The sequence below is a fragment of the Perca flavescens genome, chromosome 24 (assembly GCF_004354835.1).
Source record: "Perca flavescens isolate YP-PL-M2 chromosome 24, PFLA_1.0, whole genome shotgun sequence".
Lineage (NCBI taxonomy): Eukaryota > Metazoa > Chordata > Actinopteri > Perciformes > Percidae > Perca > Perca flavescens.
The window spans coordinates 8,273,060-8,290,817 of NC_041354.1; the positions used below are offsets into that span (position 1 = coordinate 8,273,060).

At 41.1% G+C, this 17,758-nt stretch overlaps 1 protein-coding gene and 1 long non-coding RNA gene across 3 annotated transcripts in view; one reads left to right on the forward strand and one right to left on the reverse strand.

Annotated features, from left to right (window-relative positions):
- The window catches only part of LOC114550886 (uncharacterized), a 161,319-nt gene that overhangs the window by 94,457 nt on the left and 49,104 nt on the right, over positions 1 to 17,758 (forward strand). The gene's annotated exons all lie outside the window — the stretch shown is intronic.
- Positions 1 to 17,758, reverse strand: part of LOC114550883 (rho GTPase-activating protein 6) — a 72,216-nt gene that overhangs the window by 9,293 nt on the left and 45,165 nt on the right. For both annotated transcript variants that reach the window (XM_028571842.1, XM_028571843.1), the window contains exons 2-7: positions 7,544 to 7,703; positions 3,435 to 3,506; positions 1,348 to 1,496; positions 1,086 to 1,214; positions 676 to 871; positions 501 to 556 (exon numbers count right to left, since the gene is read on the reverse strand). In XM_028571842.1, coding sequence (XP_028427643.1) covers positions 501 to 556; positions 676 to 871; positions 1,086 to 1,214; positions 1,348 to 1,496; positions 3,435 to 3,506; positions 7,544 to 7,703 — 762 coding nt within the window. The remainder of the gene's footprint in view (positions 1 to 500; positions 557 to 675; positions 872 to 1,085; positions 1,215 to 1,347; positions 1,497 to 3,434; positions 3,507 to 7,543; positions 7,704 to 17,758) is intronic.

Below are 17,758 nucleotides of genomic sequence, written 5' to 3' on the forward strand. Positions count from 1 at the left end.
CATCTAGCTGAAGGTAAAAGACATGTGCTTGTGCCCGTTAGTGAATGAATAACCTCCCTTCCCCCAATAAACAATATGTGTCCTGTTCCCTGTAACTGCTACATGTGGAAAACAGTGTAATAAAAACATGCCACAGGAGGATTATGTAAAAATGATGCTGCCCACACTGGATGAGCCATGAAGCATAACCGTGATTTTCTTTGCTGTGTATGACAAATACATTGCTTGAATAAATAATGCAGCATTAGGACCAGATCTGTTGGATTAGTGTGATTTTTATCTTTTTATTTATTTTGTTTTTAGAAATCTATTCAAAAAGTGTCATTGTCTTTGTGTGTTGGCTTTGGCACCATGGATAACTTTGTTGGTTATTGCACATCTGTTTATAGAAAGAAGGTTTTGTATGAGAAGAGCAAAATTAGTCTTTGATTTGTTGTAAGGAACCCAACCCTGTCACTTCAGACATGGCTCTCCATCACCAAAACTCTGAAAGACATCACCTGTCGGACTCTCTTCTTGGAGCTTCCCACTCTAAAGATCCCCACAGTCTGCAAACCTGAGTGGAGAAGAGAGAATAAAAACTCAGTAGCTGCCTCTGGAACCTGTCGTTGTAGTAGTAATAGAAGATGAATGAACATATATGTTGGCGACGGTGGTAAAGTAGTATATGCTCACCGTATTTCTCGATGTGCTGGCAGCAGCTGTCGACCACCCGGGGCACCTGGCGGTAGATGGGATTGAGGCTCAGCCTTTTGTCACGGTGCTTCTCCTTTTTACTCGGCGTTTCGGCCGGCAGAGAGAGCTGCAGGGCCTCGAGCAGGCGGGACTGGTTGTCGTCCAGGTCCGTGATCGAGTCCACTGACATGCCTCCCTGGAGGATAATAGTGCATTTCATTCAGACAGGTTCAACTATGGAAAAAAAACATGGTCCCAGGTCTGTAGCTCAGACTGTAGTCTATATCTACGACATTTCATTTCCGGGATTGTTCAGGTGGACTAGCCAGACCCTCCTCGGCAGCGCTGTGGAGGGAGGTCTGGCAAAGCGAGACTATTCAGGCTGGGATTAATGTATTGTTTCGTCTCACCCTCCTGCGTGCTCGGGGTGCAGCCTCAGGCGTGTTGGGTGACGTTGACTCATTGGCTGTCTCGGATGTGGAACTCAAAGAGGAGTTACTGCTGGATAACTCCTTATTGGACGGCCGCTTGGTGGCAAACTGCAGGAGAGATGATCCAAGAGTTAGTGGCTTGTCCTGCATATACTACAAATGGGACAATATGTCTTATTCTATATATTTGATAACAAAAGATGTCCTTAAAGAAGGAAGGAATTATCTCAAATTGATAGACCTGTAAAATGGACGACACAAGGTCAGAGGAGTCCTTGTGCTCCTCACGCTGTGGAGGGTCCTGGCGATAGCTGTCCTGACGCTGCCTGTGTGTTCTGTCGTTAGCGATGACCTGGGAGAGCACTATACTGAAGGCCTGGGGTATGCATTCTGGTGGAAAAGAAGATGAGAATGAAAGAGAAAAGGAAGAGGAAGAAAAGAGAGGCAGTAAGGATTAACACAAGTTAAACTTTGTTGTGGATGAAAACTTAACAAAAGCATAAAGTTAGCTGCAAGAAGTTGCAACAGGCAGGCATATTCTTAAATTGAGCGGGTGTGTGTGGGTGTGTGTGGGGAAAGGAAAACTGAGGGATAGAAAGCAAAACGCATTCCACAACCACAAGTGGAGGGCTGTGTTCATGAACAACATGACCACTAACCCGGTGACACAACGAATTTGCTTTGCAGCCTCACAGCGTTAACAGGGCTTATGTAACCTACACACGCACATGCACATACACAATCTGGATCACATTAATGTACAATGCTTTGCTAACGTAATGCAAAGTACTTCACATGCATCCATGGCCAGACCCCATTTATCAAACCATGTCAGATTTTCATAAATCTACATTTTCCAGGCCTACAGCTTCAGTCTTGGTTTTCAGCAACATTTGTTTTATAGCTATTTCGTATTTATGTCCATGCAATGTGTTTGTACTAGCTGGATATGTTCTATGTCCGTGCAGTAAGTCAGGAAAGTTATACATAATACAAAATGTTTGTTTTTAATGAGCACAAAGTGCCAGATGGGTGGAGTTTACCACACAGGACAATACAGTGAAAGTGCCAAAAAGTGTTTTAGAGACTAATTTGTAAATCTTTACTTTAACTGACAACTTGCTTGATGCTATCTCAGGTAAAAGAAATAGTTAATAAAAATAATTACCCATAAAGTACTCAAAACAGATTAAACTATTACATCTTATTTGCAGATATAGTTTGACTGAGGTCTGTGGCTGCATCAAAGGAGCCAGCGTTCTCCTTGTCTCTCCGTTTCTGTCTTGCAGAGAAACGGATGTGCCTGCTTCAAAGTGAAATGCAGGGCTGGTATTCAGGGACCCTGGGAGAAAATTAAATTTCCATCCATTTGGCAGGTTAGACCACGGGTACATCTAAGCCATCTGCTCTGGGGGGGCAAAGCCAGGCATGTAGTGGAGGAGAAACCCACCTACACTTGACTCCGAGCTGTACCCTGACATAACCGTTACATACAGTATATGGAACTCAAAGTATTTGTCCGAAAATGTACGATGGTTTACCTCACCAACTGTAGTAATATATTTCCAGTTGCCCTTGACAATATCAGGCTGGCCGAAGCATGTGCATTTCTTTTCAGACAATGCAGCTTTTTCATACTTATTTAAGCAATAAATAATGTTAATTCCAATGGCAAAGATAGCACTGAAAAAAGTCCAAAATATTTTCCAAAATATGAATAAACAATTTTTTTTGGATACTTTTGCATGCTTGCCAGAGTCGGATGAATGCATGCTTTTCGTGTCTATGAACTGTTTATGAATACTTGTCATAGCTCAATGTCTTAAGTGCATGACTGTATAAAACTTAACTAATTGCCATTATTTACTAATTTGTACCGCATTAGTTAGTTACGTGAGAACACTGCAGGCTAAGCAGATATCGTCACCGGTGTGTGTATTTTTGACATTTCCATGTGTATTTATTGTAAACAAAACCTGGGATCAGTACAAATCTGACAAGAAAAGCCCAATTCATTTTGCCTCCTGCTCCTCTCGGCAACTGGGCTCCTTTCTGCTTAGAGCAGCGGAGTGGCTGCTTCTCAGAGCCAGTCCCCTTACAAGGAGTCCCTCCACTTAAGCTAAATATAAACTGTCAAAGCCCAGTAAACAGAAACTATGTTTTTCTAACCCCGCTGTTCACCTGCCTGAGGGGCGGGGACCACAGACCGGCCCTCTGTCTCGCTGCCAGGGGAGCGAGATGTGACAAAGACGGACCGAAAGGAGAGAGAGAGAGAGAGAGAGAGAGAGAGAGAGAGCCCTGGCAAAGTGTGAAAAGAACTTGGCGTACCTTTGTCTTTACTCTTCTCTTTTGATAGCGAGTCCAACTTCCTCCTCAGCGACTTTTTCCTCTTCTGTCCATCTGCGCCGGAAAAAAAACAAGTAAATAAATCATCTGAAAGAAATGGTTTCCATATCTTATCTCACTTAATATATCTAATAAGCTGATGTCAGGAATGCAGACATAAATTAACCACGGGGGAATCCATCTGTGAACTCAAATCCATTTAACTGAAACATCAGACAGGTTCAGCCTGCAGAAAAGCATATTAAATTGATTACCTACGTTGGCTAATATGTGTTATGGATTTTCTTAGTTTGAAAAAATTGGACTGCAATGCACAGACACACAGACACACACTGTGTGTGTGTCTGTGTGTCTGTGTGTGTGTGTGTGTGTGTGTGTGTGTGTGTGTGTGTGTGTGTGTGCGCGCTTTACATCCAGGTTTTGGGCTGGAGTGCTCTGAAAGGAGGAAAAGCCACTTGTCAGCTGTCAACTTGATGAATGACTCCTGAACTTGCTGATTAATGATCAGGGAAATCTGGAAACAGGGGCACACGCAACTTTAAAAGTCTCCAAGTGCTCGTGTCGCGCCAGGATGTCAGTTTGTGAAACCTCAGAAGCTTTTAATGCAATCATTCGGTCGCTTAGCTGTTTGTTTTTTTTTGGTATCCAAAACCAACTCTTTTACACACCAGATCAATGTGAATCCACCAGACAGTCTCTGCTTTCATCTGCTGGTTTAGCAACCTCAGTTTGAACCCCCAGATGTTCCCGTCAGCTGTATCGAATGAATCACTTGCAGGGTTCAGGTATTTTATCCAGTCCCAACAACACGCTCAATAGTAGCCTGTTACGTCAAGGAGCAGGTTAAGTTTCCTCATGTGACCAACCGTGTCTGACAAATCTGAACAAGTTCAACATTGCTGCTGTTCTTTCATAATCAATTGATTGCCACTGTAGTGATATATGAGAAACGTGGGTGTACTTTTAAGACTCCAAGCTGTAAAAAAAAAACCAAGTCAGAAGGACAAGAGGGGAAATCTTAGTAAGAGAAGAATAAGTAAGGAGGCGGTGTGAGATAGGAGAAATAAAGCAGATGTTGTGAGAGTCAGGGCAGCGAAAGAGAGAAGGGAGAAGTAGAGATAGGAAATGGTTTGGATTTTTGACAGATGGCTCTCAAAGCTGTAAGGAAATCCCCCGAACCTCCAAACCTACCCAGTCCAACTCCTAACCAGTTGGGAAACTGTCCGATGAGCCTTTTGCTGCTTCTCTCTCTCATCACACCCTCGTCCCATCCCTCTTTCTCTCTCTCGCTTCTATCTCTCATTATTCTGTTTTTCATTCTTGAAGAAACATGACCCCTGGCACTTGGATAAATATGAGAAACAGCAGGGCTGAAAGCCCACATTAGCGCAGCTGAAATGGCACACACAAACAAAAAAACTCTTACACACGACTTGAAATATTTCCCTAGCTAGCACATGGCGGCCGTTAGGGGCTCTGGAATTCATAAGCAACACAGACAAGTACGTATTAAATCATGGTGGGGAGAGGTTTAACCTTCAGCTGGAATGCAAGGCCCTGGATAATCCACCGGCTGCACTATACTGCTGCTATGGCGGCCACTCCACTCCTATACAGTGCAGGGAAAAAGTGCTGCACACTGTGTGTAATGTGCATCAGTGTGAGCATGGACAGACCATTCTAATAGCAAGGCTAAATCTTAAACTGAAAAGTAAAATGAGTAAAAGTTGTATCACAACTTGGGTCTGTTTTTGCACTTTTGGCCATCATTGTTATTGATCATGACCTTGTATTGAACCAATTGCTGAGGTCTGTAAACAGCAACGACACTATAAAGAAATATTTTGTGGTAAGAAACAAGAGTTCAGACAAACACTGGTTGTAAACAAGCCAAATGTTTAGCCAGACTATCTAAACCAATGGTTCCCAACCCGGGGGTTAGGACACCCCGAGGGGACAGAGATTTGGGGAGTCATGATGGTGATGATTAACAGGACAGGAAAGCAGAAAAAGCATAGCTTCTTCTTATCTAAGTTAATGGATCATTTCACCTTCTCAGGCCTCTGAAGAAATTCAAATAAATTAATCGGAGCGAGGAAAATTACTTTCTGGCTAATATGCAATCTGTGACCTGAGCTAAAATCAAAATTGAGCACACCCAAACTGTTTGCACAGGAAAACTGTGGACACACACTCCTACAGTACTACAAGTACAGCAGGTTTACTCTCCAAATTAAGTCTGGCTGACCTTGGGGTTTTATAATTTTACATGAAGTTCAGTTTACTTAGCATGGAGAGTCCTACTTACCCCGTGAAAACAATTGCATAATGTCTTTTGAGGCTCTGGAGAGAGCTTCCTTAAAGTGCTCATATTATGTTCATTTTCAGGTTCATAATTGTATTTAGGTTGTACCAGAATAGGTTTACATGGTTTAATTATCAGAAAACACCATATTTTTGTTGTACTGCACACTGCTGCAGCTCCTCTTTTCACCCTGTGTGTTGAGCTCTCTGTTTTAGCTACAGAGTGCGGCATCTCACTTCTGTTCCATCTTTGTTGGGAGTCGCACATGCACAGTACCTAGGTAAGGACTACTAGCCAGTCAGAAGCAGAGTATGAGGGCATGCCACGCTAGCACCTAGGCGAGCATTAGAACGTGTGTTACAAAGTGACGCACGTTTGTCACTGAAGTAAAGGCTGGACTACAATAGAGCTGTTTGGAGCAGTTTGTCAACAGTGTTTTCTGTTGGAGATGGTAAGTCCCTTTGGGGTGGACTTTGGGCTTTTTCACTTTGTAAACCTATAACATTGCACAAAAAATATATATATATAACATGATAAAAGAAAGGGGAAAAAGCATAATATGAGCACTTTAAGTCTGAGAAAATAACCCTGATGTCTCAGATTATAGTTTTCAATTCTTTAACAATAAGCCTGTATTACAAACTAGGAGCATGGAGAAAAGACATGGGCATTTACCAGGAAAGGGAAACTTAACGAAAGATGTCATTGAGTTGCATTGTGGGAAATGTAGGAGGCAGAGTTTTTGGAGGTTAATAGGGAGTAAAAGTCTGAATAATTTAGCCTCTGATACTTTCTGATACTACTAGTCCAATACTAAATCACTGGAGTACTCAGTTGATCGTCTGACTGCTGGTGTCATGTTGTATGGAACCAGAAATTCCCTTTCTAGAACTTTTGAATATATTGTGCATTCCAGTATTAGTATTCAATCTGATAACAGAATTATGAAGGTTATTAACTGGTAATATCTTACTCACGTGTTTGCATTCAATTGAGTGGGATTATGTATATTTTCCTTTTCTATAAACTGTGCATGTAGACATTTTTAGCATGGGTGGGCCCTGTAGGAAAAACCACCAACTCAACCAGTTCCAGTGCAGCGCTCTGCCCATTTCTGCTATATCTGGATTAATTTGTCTAATTTTGTCATTTTCCAAACCCTTATTCACGTAATGGTTTGGTTTACAAGACGAAAATACAGCTTTTTTTCTTTAAGATAGGACCACAAGGACAAATACAGCCTTCTTTTGCAACATAACGGACTTTTTAATAGTGTAGTAACTAGTGGAGTGACTACATTCAGCCTCAGCTGCAGCGGAAAGGGAGACGCGTGCCGTTATGGAGAGGGGGGGGGTCAACAGATACCCCCTCAAACAGGAAGCACCCAATCCCAATGTGATGTATGCTTTACATCTAAAGTCATGTGTTGTCACAACTTCCCCAAACATAGACCATACATGACTTCACTTAAGGGATGGTAAGATGAAGTGGTCAGAGGCACGAGCTTTGGCTTTACTTTATGGGACACTTGAAAGTGCAGGCTTACACAGCAAACCTGGGTTAGGAACATCAAACGGGTAGCGTTTGCAACATGGAACAGTTCCAGAGTCAATCACAGATGTCACGGTTAAAAGTCACATAAATGTCAGGGTCTTGAAAAGCTGATGTTATCTGAAGTATGCTGAAGCAGTAAATCCTAGCAACCCGGAACTAACAAACATTAAGATTATATAAGCGTTTAACTCAGGTCTGCAATATGTGTAAAAACACACACACATGCTCCCACCTTTTGGCATGGTTATCTGACATCCCAGATCATAGTCCTGGTGTAAACGGGTGTAGGCTACTTCCTGCAGCTTGGCCCTCTCCAGCTCAGACAGACTCTGGATGGCAACGGGCGTCAGACGCACGCTCCGCCCCGACAGGCTGCTCCACGTGTAATCACCCTGGGTTAGACAAAAGAGTAAGATAAGACTATTAGAACATACAACACATAAATAGAATGTATGGTGGGTTTTCATGTTACGCAATAAACATTCCTCCCAGTCAATCTTCAACAGAACATTAAGGTTCCCTGGACTTGATGCATGTGAAACTAAGTAAACCCTTAGCCTCTGCATTCTTTGGGTCAACTTTTTTATTTATTTTTATGATTCTCATAGATGATGAGTTTGGGAATAGATTATATTAGATTAAATGTAGTACAACCAACAATTACAGTTGGAAAAGATATGGAACACATGAAAAGTCTGCAAAACATGACATGTGCACTGCAGGATGTTACTTTTACAAGAGTAGTACATGAGCCAAACTAAATGTATAAAACTGAAGTATAACCTACACAGACAAACAGAGAGACAGCATGTGCTAAGGAAAAAAAGGAGCAAGTGAGGACATGAAGTGGCCTTGCACTGATGGATTTGCAATGTGCTTTCCACACACGTAAAGCAGCATTAAGAATGCGTAGCATATGTGGAGGAGGAGATGTGGTTACTATGGGGCCAGAGCGTATAGAAAGCACTCGTTTTTCAGCCGCAGACAGGTTTACTTCGCAGCTTTGCCTTAATCTGTGATCAAGGTGGTATTGAATTGAGGTGAAATGTAATGAATTGCTGGAGACCGAGAGAGCTGCTTTTGGCTTTGATGAACACTTGAGTCATCTGGTCATGCATTCCTGTGTCTACTGAGAGAAGAGGTCAGGAAGAGGGAGAGGTTAGGGGAAAGAGAGAGAAAGGAGACCTTGCTGCAATTTATCTAATGCTTTATCCAGACAGAGGGCTTACAAGTGTACTCTAATGTGTCTGTGTTTATCTTTATTTTGTGCTGCTGCAAGCAGAGATAAACCATTTTACATCAGTTTATATCTTGAATTCAAGTATAATTTTATCATGTCATCTCTTGAATTATGTTTATTCCTTACGTCTTGTAGAAAAATGGGTTTCTCTGAGATGCACTGAAGACTTGATGTCACTTTGCTTTTCATGATTTGGCCTCTATAACAATATTTTCTCCAAGTCATTCCTCCCGCTCTTGTTATTTGACCCCACTCAGTGCAGTGAAGCAACAGAGCTGTCATTCAGCCATGGGAAAACAAGATGTGGACACAGGCAACCTTGTGTGTGTGTGTGTGTGTGTGTGTGTGTGTGTGTCATGAGTCCAGCGAAAAGCGAGTTGCACGTTGCCCCCGTTTTATAGAGCATTTCATCCTGCACAGCTGTTTGTGTGTATGCCATTCCTTATAGCTGGCTGAGGAAGCCCTTTTCTCTGCCGCTTGACCTCACACACAGCTTGAGGGGGTGCACACACATGCCTGTACACACACACACTGCAAAAGAAATGACAAACAGTTGGAAAAGTTAAATAAGAGGCCTCTCCTCGGTCGAGCTGGTTCTGCCCAGCAGGATTTCTGAAGGGGATGGATGAGCTTCAGTTCTTAAGTGTCAACCTATGAAAATCATGGAATGCTGACAGAAGAGTGAAAGGGCCAGACTAAATCCTGGTATCACTGTTGGATTCTGGCAACAATGAGCTGAAAGCCTGCGTGACATGCTGGGACACCCATTCAAATGTACAAACTGAGACGTTCCAAAGCCAACCCACACAGTTTAACTTTTGACAAAGTAGAGCCTTGTTGAATGATGTCACATCATTTGTTGTCATGCGTGATTTGAAGGGGTCAAAAAGGCACACCACATCTGCAAACCACCATGTCATCCCTCTGATATATTTTTTCACTGCACATACAGTATATCGTGGTTTGACTTGTTGTCTATATGCACCACAATTCAGTCTCATGACGCTGTTAGTGCCTCTGTGGCTAACAATGCGTTCAAACCAGAGTTGTTGCAAATGTCAATTTTGTAGTTTCACACATTGAAATCAGCAACATGCTGTGATGTGAAAAGAAACTAGTTGTTGGTAGTTGCAGGCTTCTGTACCCCTGTAGATCGTAAATTCAAACACGATTTAGAGTGTGTGGAAAGTTACCAACGTTAACTTATTCACAATCGTACTCCATGTAATGGTGCAGAAAAAACTATGATTTGGGATTAATTTGGGCCATCAAGCATTGAGAGTCGATGGCCAAGTTTACCTCGTCAGACATCCAAGCCTGGCCTTAAGAGCAGCAGACACAAACACAGAAGCGTATTGCCATGGAGAAGTCATTTTGAGTTCATGATTAAAATTATTAGGAGTAGAGATTCATGTTTTCATGACTCATCCTCTCCAATAAGAAAACTGCTCACATCCAATAACAGACATCTAATCAAGGGCTCATTTTCTCACTCTTGAGATAATGATGGTCAGCCACTATTATATATCATAGTAAATGCTCATTAGTTTGGCCGGATCAGTTGAGTTAATGAGCTGGATGACATTCATCAACCAATCTCCTATTTTATACTCAAACCTGTTACCTGTAGGTCCTGATACTGGACCACAAATCACATTTACTGCTCACATAGACTGTTCATTTAACAAATGTCAAGCCACAGTGCAACATAACACTGAATGCCTTTTGGAACATATAAACATTCATTATGTTGGACCTCAGTATGACGTGGACGCTTAGTGAGATGTAACACTGTTTGAATAGCCTGTCTAGAGACAAATCTGCCACACAGCTACCATCACCATCATTTAACTCCTAATGTTTGTCTCCAAAATATAGTTGGTTGCTATGCCTTTACACAACTGCCATCATCTGTTTTCCTCTGTATTTATTAGAACTATCGAACCCCCCACATATGCTCTTTGCTGGAATGGCTGAGCAGATCTAATCAGATAATCCCAGCTTTAACAAATGTGATTTTCTGCCAGTTTGCTACACTCAATGCAGTTTTGCATTAGCAGAAATAAACCCCAATAGATCATGAATATGCTTTGCAAGAAAGGGAGAGAGAAAAGGATTAGACATGTGGGATAAAAGAATGCAAAAAGGGATTTAAGTGTGCAGTTCAGCTTGGTGGGAAGCGCATGGGTGTTATAAACCATTTATAGTGTTACCAGTGCATGTTATGTATACAAAATGTTACGTAAAGCCTTAGTACAAAGCTTCTCTTAAGCATGGGATTCAACACTTGTTGTCATTGTTGCTGTTGCTTTGTGCTCACAGCTGACCGATGTTTCACTGGAAAGATTGATGACTTTGCTGACGTGACTGGCACTGTGCAGTCAGATGACTAAAGCCATTTGGACATGTGGTGCACTGCAGCATGTCGTTTCTGTTTCGACAAAGGAACGATGGCGCAAAAAGCCACGGGCAAAGGAATATTTCAGTTTCCGTGGCAACGCATACACAGACAAGCCTGAGGGCCAGGAAGTGAGAGAAATATTACTATGGTAACGCACCTGGAACACACACACACAGAGGCAGAGGTTGCTGTGATGCACTGCGTGAATCATTCCCAAAATTATTCTCTTCTTTAACATTGTTAATAATATGAATCATCACCGTTATACAGCATATGTTTGTGTTTCATTGCCACTCGATGGGATTGTCCTCTCTGGATCATTATTGTCTTTAATGACTAATTGACAGGACCATGCCTTATTCTAGCCAATAATAAACAACACAGCTATCCCTTTCCCACCCAATATTCCATATGCCAGAGACAGCAGGGGGACAATTATTGGCCTGGAGTGTCAATGGCAATGCATTGGCAAAACTGTGTCCCCATCTGGTCATATGCATGTGACTGTATGACTGTGTTTGTGACATGGGAGAGAGAGCAAGAGAAAACATTCCCTCCTCCTCCAAAGTAAAGGCTGATTTATGGCGTAGGGTCCGTAGCTACACAGACCTACGTAGGTATTTACAGCATAGCTTCAACACAGAACCATAAATCAGGTTTATACAAGCATACACACTCTGCCTTGAAGTGCTGTTGGAAATATCCTAATTGCAACCATGTACAGCAGTAAATGGTGACAATGATGCTAATCCTATTTTTGAGAAAAATCTTTTTATTATAAAGCCTTTAATCCACTGGTTTGACCAACAGACAGGGTAAACATCCTGCAAAACTCCAATGAGTTTTGACCCTAAAGAAAGCGTGTATGACAAACGTCAAGGCTGTAGGCCATGAATTAAAGCTTTTCAATTTGTGTCACGGTGAGCCTTGTTTTATATTTTGATATACTACATGTATAACAGCTTTTTACATGAAGCATTGCTGTAGAACTGTAAGACGAGAGTGCATGATGTTTTGACTCGAATATCTGCTGTAGATTGAAATATCTCAACTTTTTTGCCATGGAATTTTGTACAGACATTCATGGTTCCTATATGATGGATCCTACGTACTTTGGTGACCCCCCCTGACTTTTCATTTAGTGACACCAGGTGAAATTTTTTCACATATCCAGTGAAATATTTGCTTATGGATTACCATAAAATGTTGCATAGACATTTGCGCTTTAAAGAGGATGAATCCTAACGACTTTGGTGATCTCTGACTTTTCCTCTACTGCTACAATAAGGTTGACATTTGTGGTTCTGAGTGAAACGTGTCAACAACTATGGGATGGATTGCAGATAACAAATCTGCCGGTGGAAGGTAAAACACAGGTAGCCAATTAAAGGGGCTGTACTTGATAGAGATACAGGGCTCTCATGCACCGCTTCCCAACTCGTCAAATATAGACGCTTTTTCACGGTCCTCAGCGTTGGATACCGACGCACAAGGCACTCACGTGCACTAACATGCACACAAAGCCGGACCAGCTATCAAAACAAAGAACCAGAGAATCTCAGATTACAACCCACACACAGAGGAAGTGGGACTTCATTCACTGCTCAAGACGCCATTACTCCACTATATCTATACAGGAAATAGTTGTTTACTGATATATTAATGTTCTGAATATCCAACACGGACACTACTGTATCTCTGATTAACAGCTGTGTTTTCTTCAACCATATGCATTGCATACTCACACATCTGCAATGACAAAATCATGGTGGCTGGCTTTGTATAAACTACATTCAAGAATGACTTGTGTAGTAATATTCCAGGAAGGTATCAGAGGCCCAGGAATACATCACTTATAGTGACTACAGACACTAAAGGAACATTCCAAGATTCTTCACTGTGTACTTGTGTTTTTGTTTTTTTCCTTCCCTTTTGTGTTGCAGCTGGCTTTAAATGACCCTTGAGCAGAGTTGCTGTGCCACAAGAGTGATCCAGAGGAATGCACTAGTATATTTCAAAACAGTTTTTTTTTTTTGTATTTTACAGGTTGGCTTCATGCATGCATGTATTAGATTTCTTTCACTGATCTAGAACCTCCTCAAGGTTCACATCTGCTTGTACTTAGTGACCAACCTCACTAGTCAGTTTTGTGTGTGTGTGTGTGTGTGTGTGTACACACGCGGTTATTAGGCTTCTCCACCTGTTTTGCATTGTCCCTTATGCTGCCTGAGGGGGAAATAACCACCGAATTTTGGATCCCTGTTATCCACACACAAGTTACACAACCCAATGTGAAAGCTATTCAGCGGTATCAGGCTTATCATTGGTTGTAAAATGTGAGGTTATCAACCTCCAGTATGGGAGGTCATGCAAATGGAGTATTATGTGAAGAAAATAAGCTGTTGTGTTTGTAAATGCAATTATCATACCACCCATATCAATGCAAAGGGCAGCTGCTGTGATTTAGACATAACTGGTTGTGTCTACATGCAGCTATAACAGAAATTATGTTAATTAGCCCTAAAATGATAAGTCTGTATATCGATTAATCAATCACAAGAATACAGGTACAGTATATTCCGTCAGTGTGAGAAAAATAGTGTTTTTTAACATTAAAAAAAAAGAAATACAAATGAAATTATGAACCTAAAAATGAGCATCATATGTCCCCTTTAAGTAAGTTGTATAGTAAAATAACTAACATTTGTTGTTCCAGCTGGGTCCAATAAGTATCTTTGCTTGCTATAATGATGTATGGTACTGTATGGGAATTAAAACAATATTATGGTTACATAAGTTGCATTTGGTCTGGCCAAGATTAGGGGTGAGTATACTGTGATAAAATACACCTCTATAAAATCAGTAGTGAAAAAAATGCACTCACAAATTAGCCAAGTTATGCAACTTTCAGCCAGTTTTGTCCTCACCAGCATGCAGCAAAGGACAATCTGTCCACTCGCATTCTAACAACATAGGGGATGTTGTTAGAAGAAGCCGAAAGCGAGGAAAGCTTTGTCGGAGGAACAGAGAAAGAGGAAACTGCAAGACGGCAGACTGACCTATCTATTCCGAAGCTGTAGCCTAAGACGGAGCTCTATAGAGAAAACTGTGAGCACAAAGTGACAAAAACAGCGAAGAAATGGCCAAAACTGCATAGTGCCCCTTTAAGCATAATATTGTGGTGAACATTTATCTTATTTTCTAAAATGAATCAAAATGCAAAACTTGGCTAAGCATAACTGTCAAAACAACTTTTGTCTTGACTTCTACACTTAATGTTCTTGATTACACAACTTATTCCCTCAATGCACTTGATTGATTCAGTTGAAGTTTATGAGCCCTTGCACTTTTGAAAGTACTTTATCATGTTTTTAAATATGCATTCATTCTTGTGGATACAACAAGCAATACATTTTAAAAAATCCATCCACCCAACATTTGTGACTTTTATTTTGATTAACAATACATGTGTGGGGCCATCACACATTAGTGAGGAAATAAAGAATTGAAAAATTAGCACAAGCACTTATAGACGGGTATCATCTTACACTGCAAATAGTTTTTTGTCTGCCTTTGCATTTAATGAGGGCTTCCTGGCTTAGTCGAAAGAATGAGCAACTTGGAGTGTGTGCCCCCTCCATTGGCAGGCACATCTAAAGCCTCGGAATAACTTCAAACATTTTAAAGACAGATTAATATGAACGGCCCATAGCAATAATGAGGTCCGACCTTGAAGAATTGTGATCTTGCATAATGGTTACATAAGCCGCAAAAGCAAAGAAAGTCAGGTATTGTATCAACACCAGAGTTGATAGTAGAAGGAGAAGTTGAGCTAATTTGGGGGTTTTGTGTGTGTGTGTGTGTGGGGGGGTAAAGCAATGTGTGGATGGCAGTCAAACCACAGATTACATCCAAAAAATCAGTTGGCTGTCATTGGCAGACTGAGTTTATGTCAGAGACATTTTACTCCTGTTTGCAACACTGAGCTTTATGCATACTAACCTCAAGTATTAAGACAGAGAGAACAAACTTGAGACATTTAAAGTCTGTGCACAGGCTCTACTAACCTTTTCCCCGATTCAAGCCAAAATAACAGCTACAATGTCTGTCTCTTAGAAGTTGTCATAACCTTTCAACAGTAAATATGACACATTGGATTTGTACACCTCGATGCTACAGTTTTAATCTGGATAGGTGTGAATGATGGAAAGTGAAACATCACAGCTCAAGTGTGAAGCTCCATATTAAAATGTCCATAAAATTCTGCTTCATATGAACCAGTCATTGCTCAGAGACGAACGTCTTAAATGGCTATACATCATATAGACAGGTGACATATCTCCTATAGTGATGTAGTACAAAGCTACAATGCTGAATTCTCTGTTCACAATGAGGTTAACTTGTCTATCAAGGAAAACCAGGGGGAGGTAGAGTAGAGTACAGCTGTATTTACAGTAAACTGCTAGTAATCTGTCCTACTTTGCCTTGCAAACCATTGATTTGTTTGAAAAGGCGTGTTGGGAAACCTTCAAATAGCTTGGGACGGTCAAGGAGCAGGACCACAAAACAATGGATAAACCCCCCCCCCACACACACACACACACACACACACACACACACACACTTCTGCATCCTTATCCATTACCTATTGTTCTTTCTCCTCGGCCAATATATCTTCCAGCATTTCATCTCCCTTTTTTTTGTTGTACAGACACACACAAATCAAGCCTATTTTACTATACAGTATACAAGTCTATAAATTATCCTCCTTTGTCTCTATTACCAGACTAGCCAGCTGATCTAATGAAACTGGTTAATCATTACTAATCCTGTATGGAGAGTAGAGCACTTTAAGGGATTGTTGTGTGTGAGCAGATTTTAAAGTGCTGTGGGGATCATGTGCGTTTTAGCATAAATACGTGGACAAATGCATTGCTTGCTCCACTTGAACTGAGACAAAAATGATTGTGGCCTCTTGGCAGCAGTGGAGACGGTCTGAGAAATCGGTACTTGCAGTGCTTGACCTGCATGCATGTGTGTGTTTATGGGAGTCATCTGTGTTATGGAGTGATTTGAAACTCAAATTAAGGTCACAACTCAGCAGTAGCCTAACCACTGCCAAAGAGAACTAGGCAGATGACAAATGCAGTCTTTCAACCACCAGAGGTGAGCGTGATTTTAGTCAACACAACAGACACTTCACCATCATCAGTCAATGTTTAATTAATTGAGATATTGATGTGGTTTATCAAATTAAAATTTATTTGGTATTCCGCATTTTAAAAAAATACGTTATACAGTGATGTAATGTCCGTGGATCATGCATTAATTTTTCTTTGGGTCCATCACAAGCAATATCAAATTCCTAAACTGATTGGATGGAGAGATTCATGATACCCCACCTTCAACCCCTTCCAGATCCCACCATCCTCCATGCAGGCAGTCTGCAGGAGACCACTGACAAAAATATGATCCCTCAATGGCTTCCCAACTGTGTGTATGTGCCGTCTCTAATGTCCTAGGTGTGGTTGCTGCATACTGAATGCATACGGTAAACATTACTAAATGGGGTAACATTTGGGGCAAAATATACTGTATGTGTATGCTGGTACAAGCTATTGATTGACTACCACAAGCTTTTTTTAGTTTTAGGAATATAACTAATGAACTTGAAGCAGATATTGGAGATTTTTTTTGCTTAAAAGGAGCTTAAAGGAATCAATCGATTTTCACTGATTGTCTAATCGTTTTGTCAATAATCGTTTCTGCTCCATATACAGTTATGAAATAGAATTGTTGAATTCAGAGTGCCTCCATTAACACAGATAGACATTCAATACATCGTCATGGGTTTGTGTGTGTGCACTTTATCAGTCAAAATGGTTGTGCAAGTAGCCCCATGGGAATTACTTTCCCATTAAACTCTTTGCAGTCTGAGCACTCTACTATGTCAGCACCGTGAGAACGGGCACACACACACTCAGCCATATATGCACAGGCTTCACAGAAACCACTCCCAGAAAAATAATGTGCCACGCCATCAATCCTGGAAAAAAAAAAAAAAAAGAGATTGAGAGATTACAACTGGCATCTGTGCCAAAAAAGCCGTACTGCATGGGGCCTCTAAATGTAAAGTGGGAGTGCGACTTTGCGGTGACTTGGCTTCTTTTGTCACACAGAGCAAATTCCACCATACATGCAGGTTTCCGTCATGGCCCATACCAGTAACACCCACCTCCTAAACACCTTTTAAGTCACCAAGAACATTCTGACAATCAAATGTCGAAATATTTCAATAACAAGCAAAAATGTATTTACGGACACAATATCAGTCACACAACAACCATACCAGTGACCCAGACAACTTTGTCCCATTATTTCCTGCTGTCCAGACAGACACATGACCGCTATGAAGCTGGAAAACTGAGGGGGAAGCCTTTCATTTTTATTTTTTTAAAGTGTAACTTCCACAAAGCCAAATAACTGAAGTTACACACAAAGGTCTTAGATGTCCCAAAGCACGTAATAAATTCAAGAATGTATGACAATTCATTTCTAATTCCAAGCAACAAGTGTCATTAATCTGTCATTTCAGAAACAGCTGCAGTCTTCTGAACATTTTTCACAGGAAGAGCTTGAACTCTTTCTCTGCTCATCAACTTTCACGACAAACTTGATTTCACACAGTGTGGCTGTAGACGTTTCAGTTGCTCTGTAGTTTTTTTGCAACAACGGACTGAGCCTCCTACTTGCCTAAGAAGATTTCCTCACTGAAAACGTCCATGCAAATAGACTTTGCATGTAGG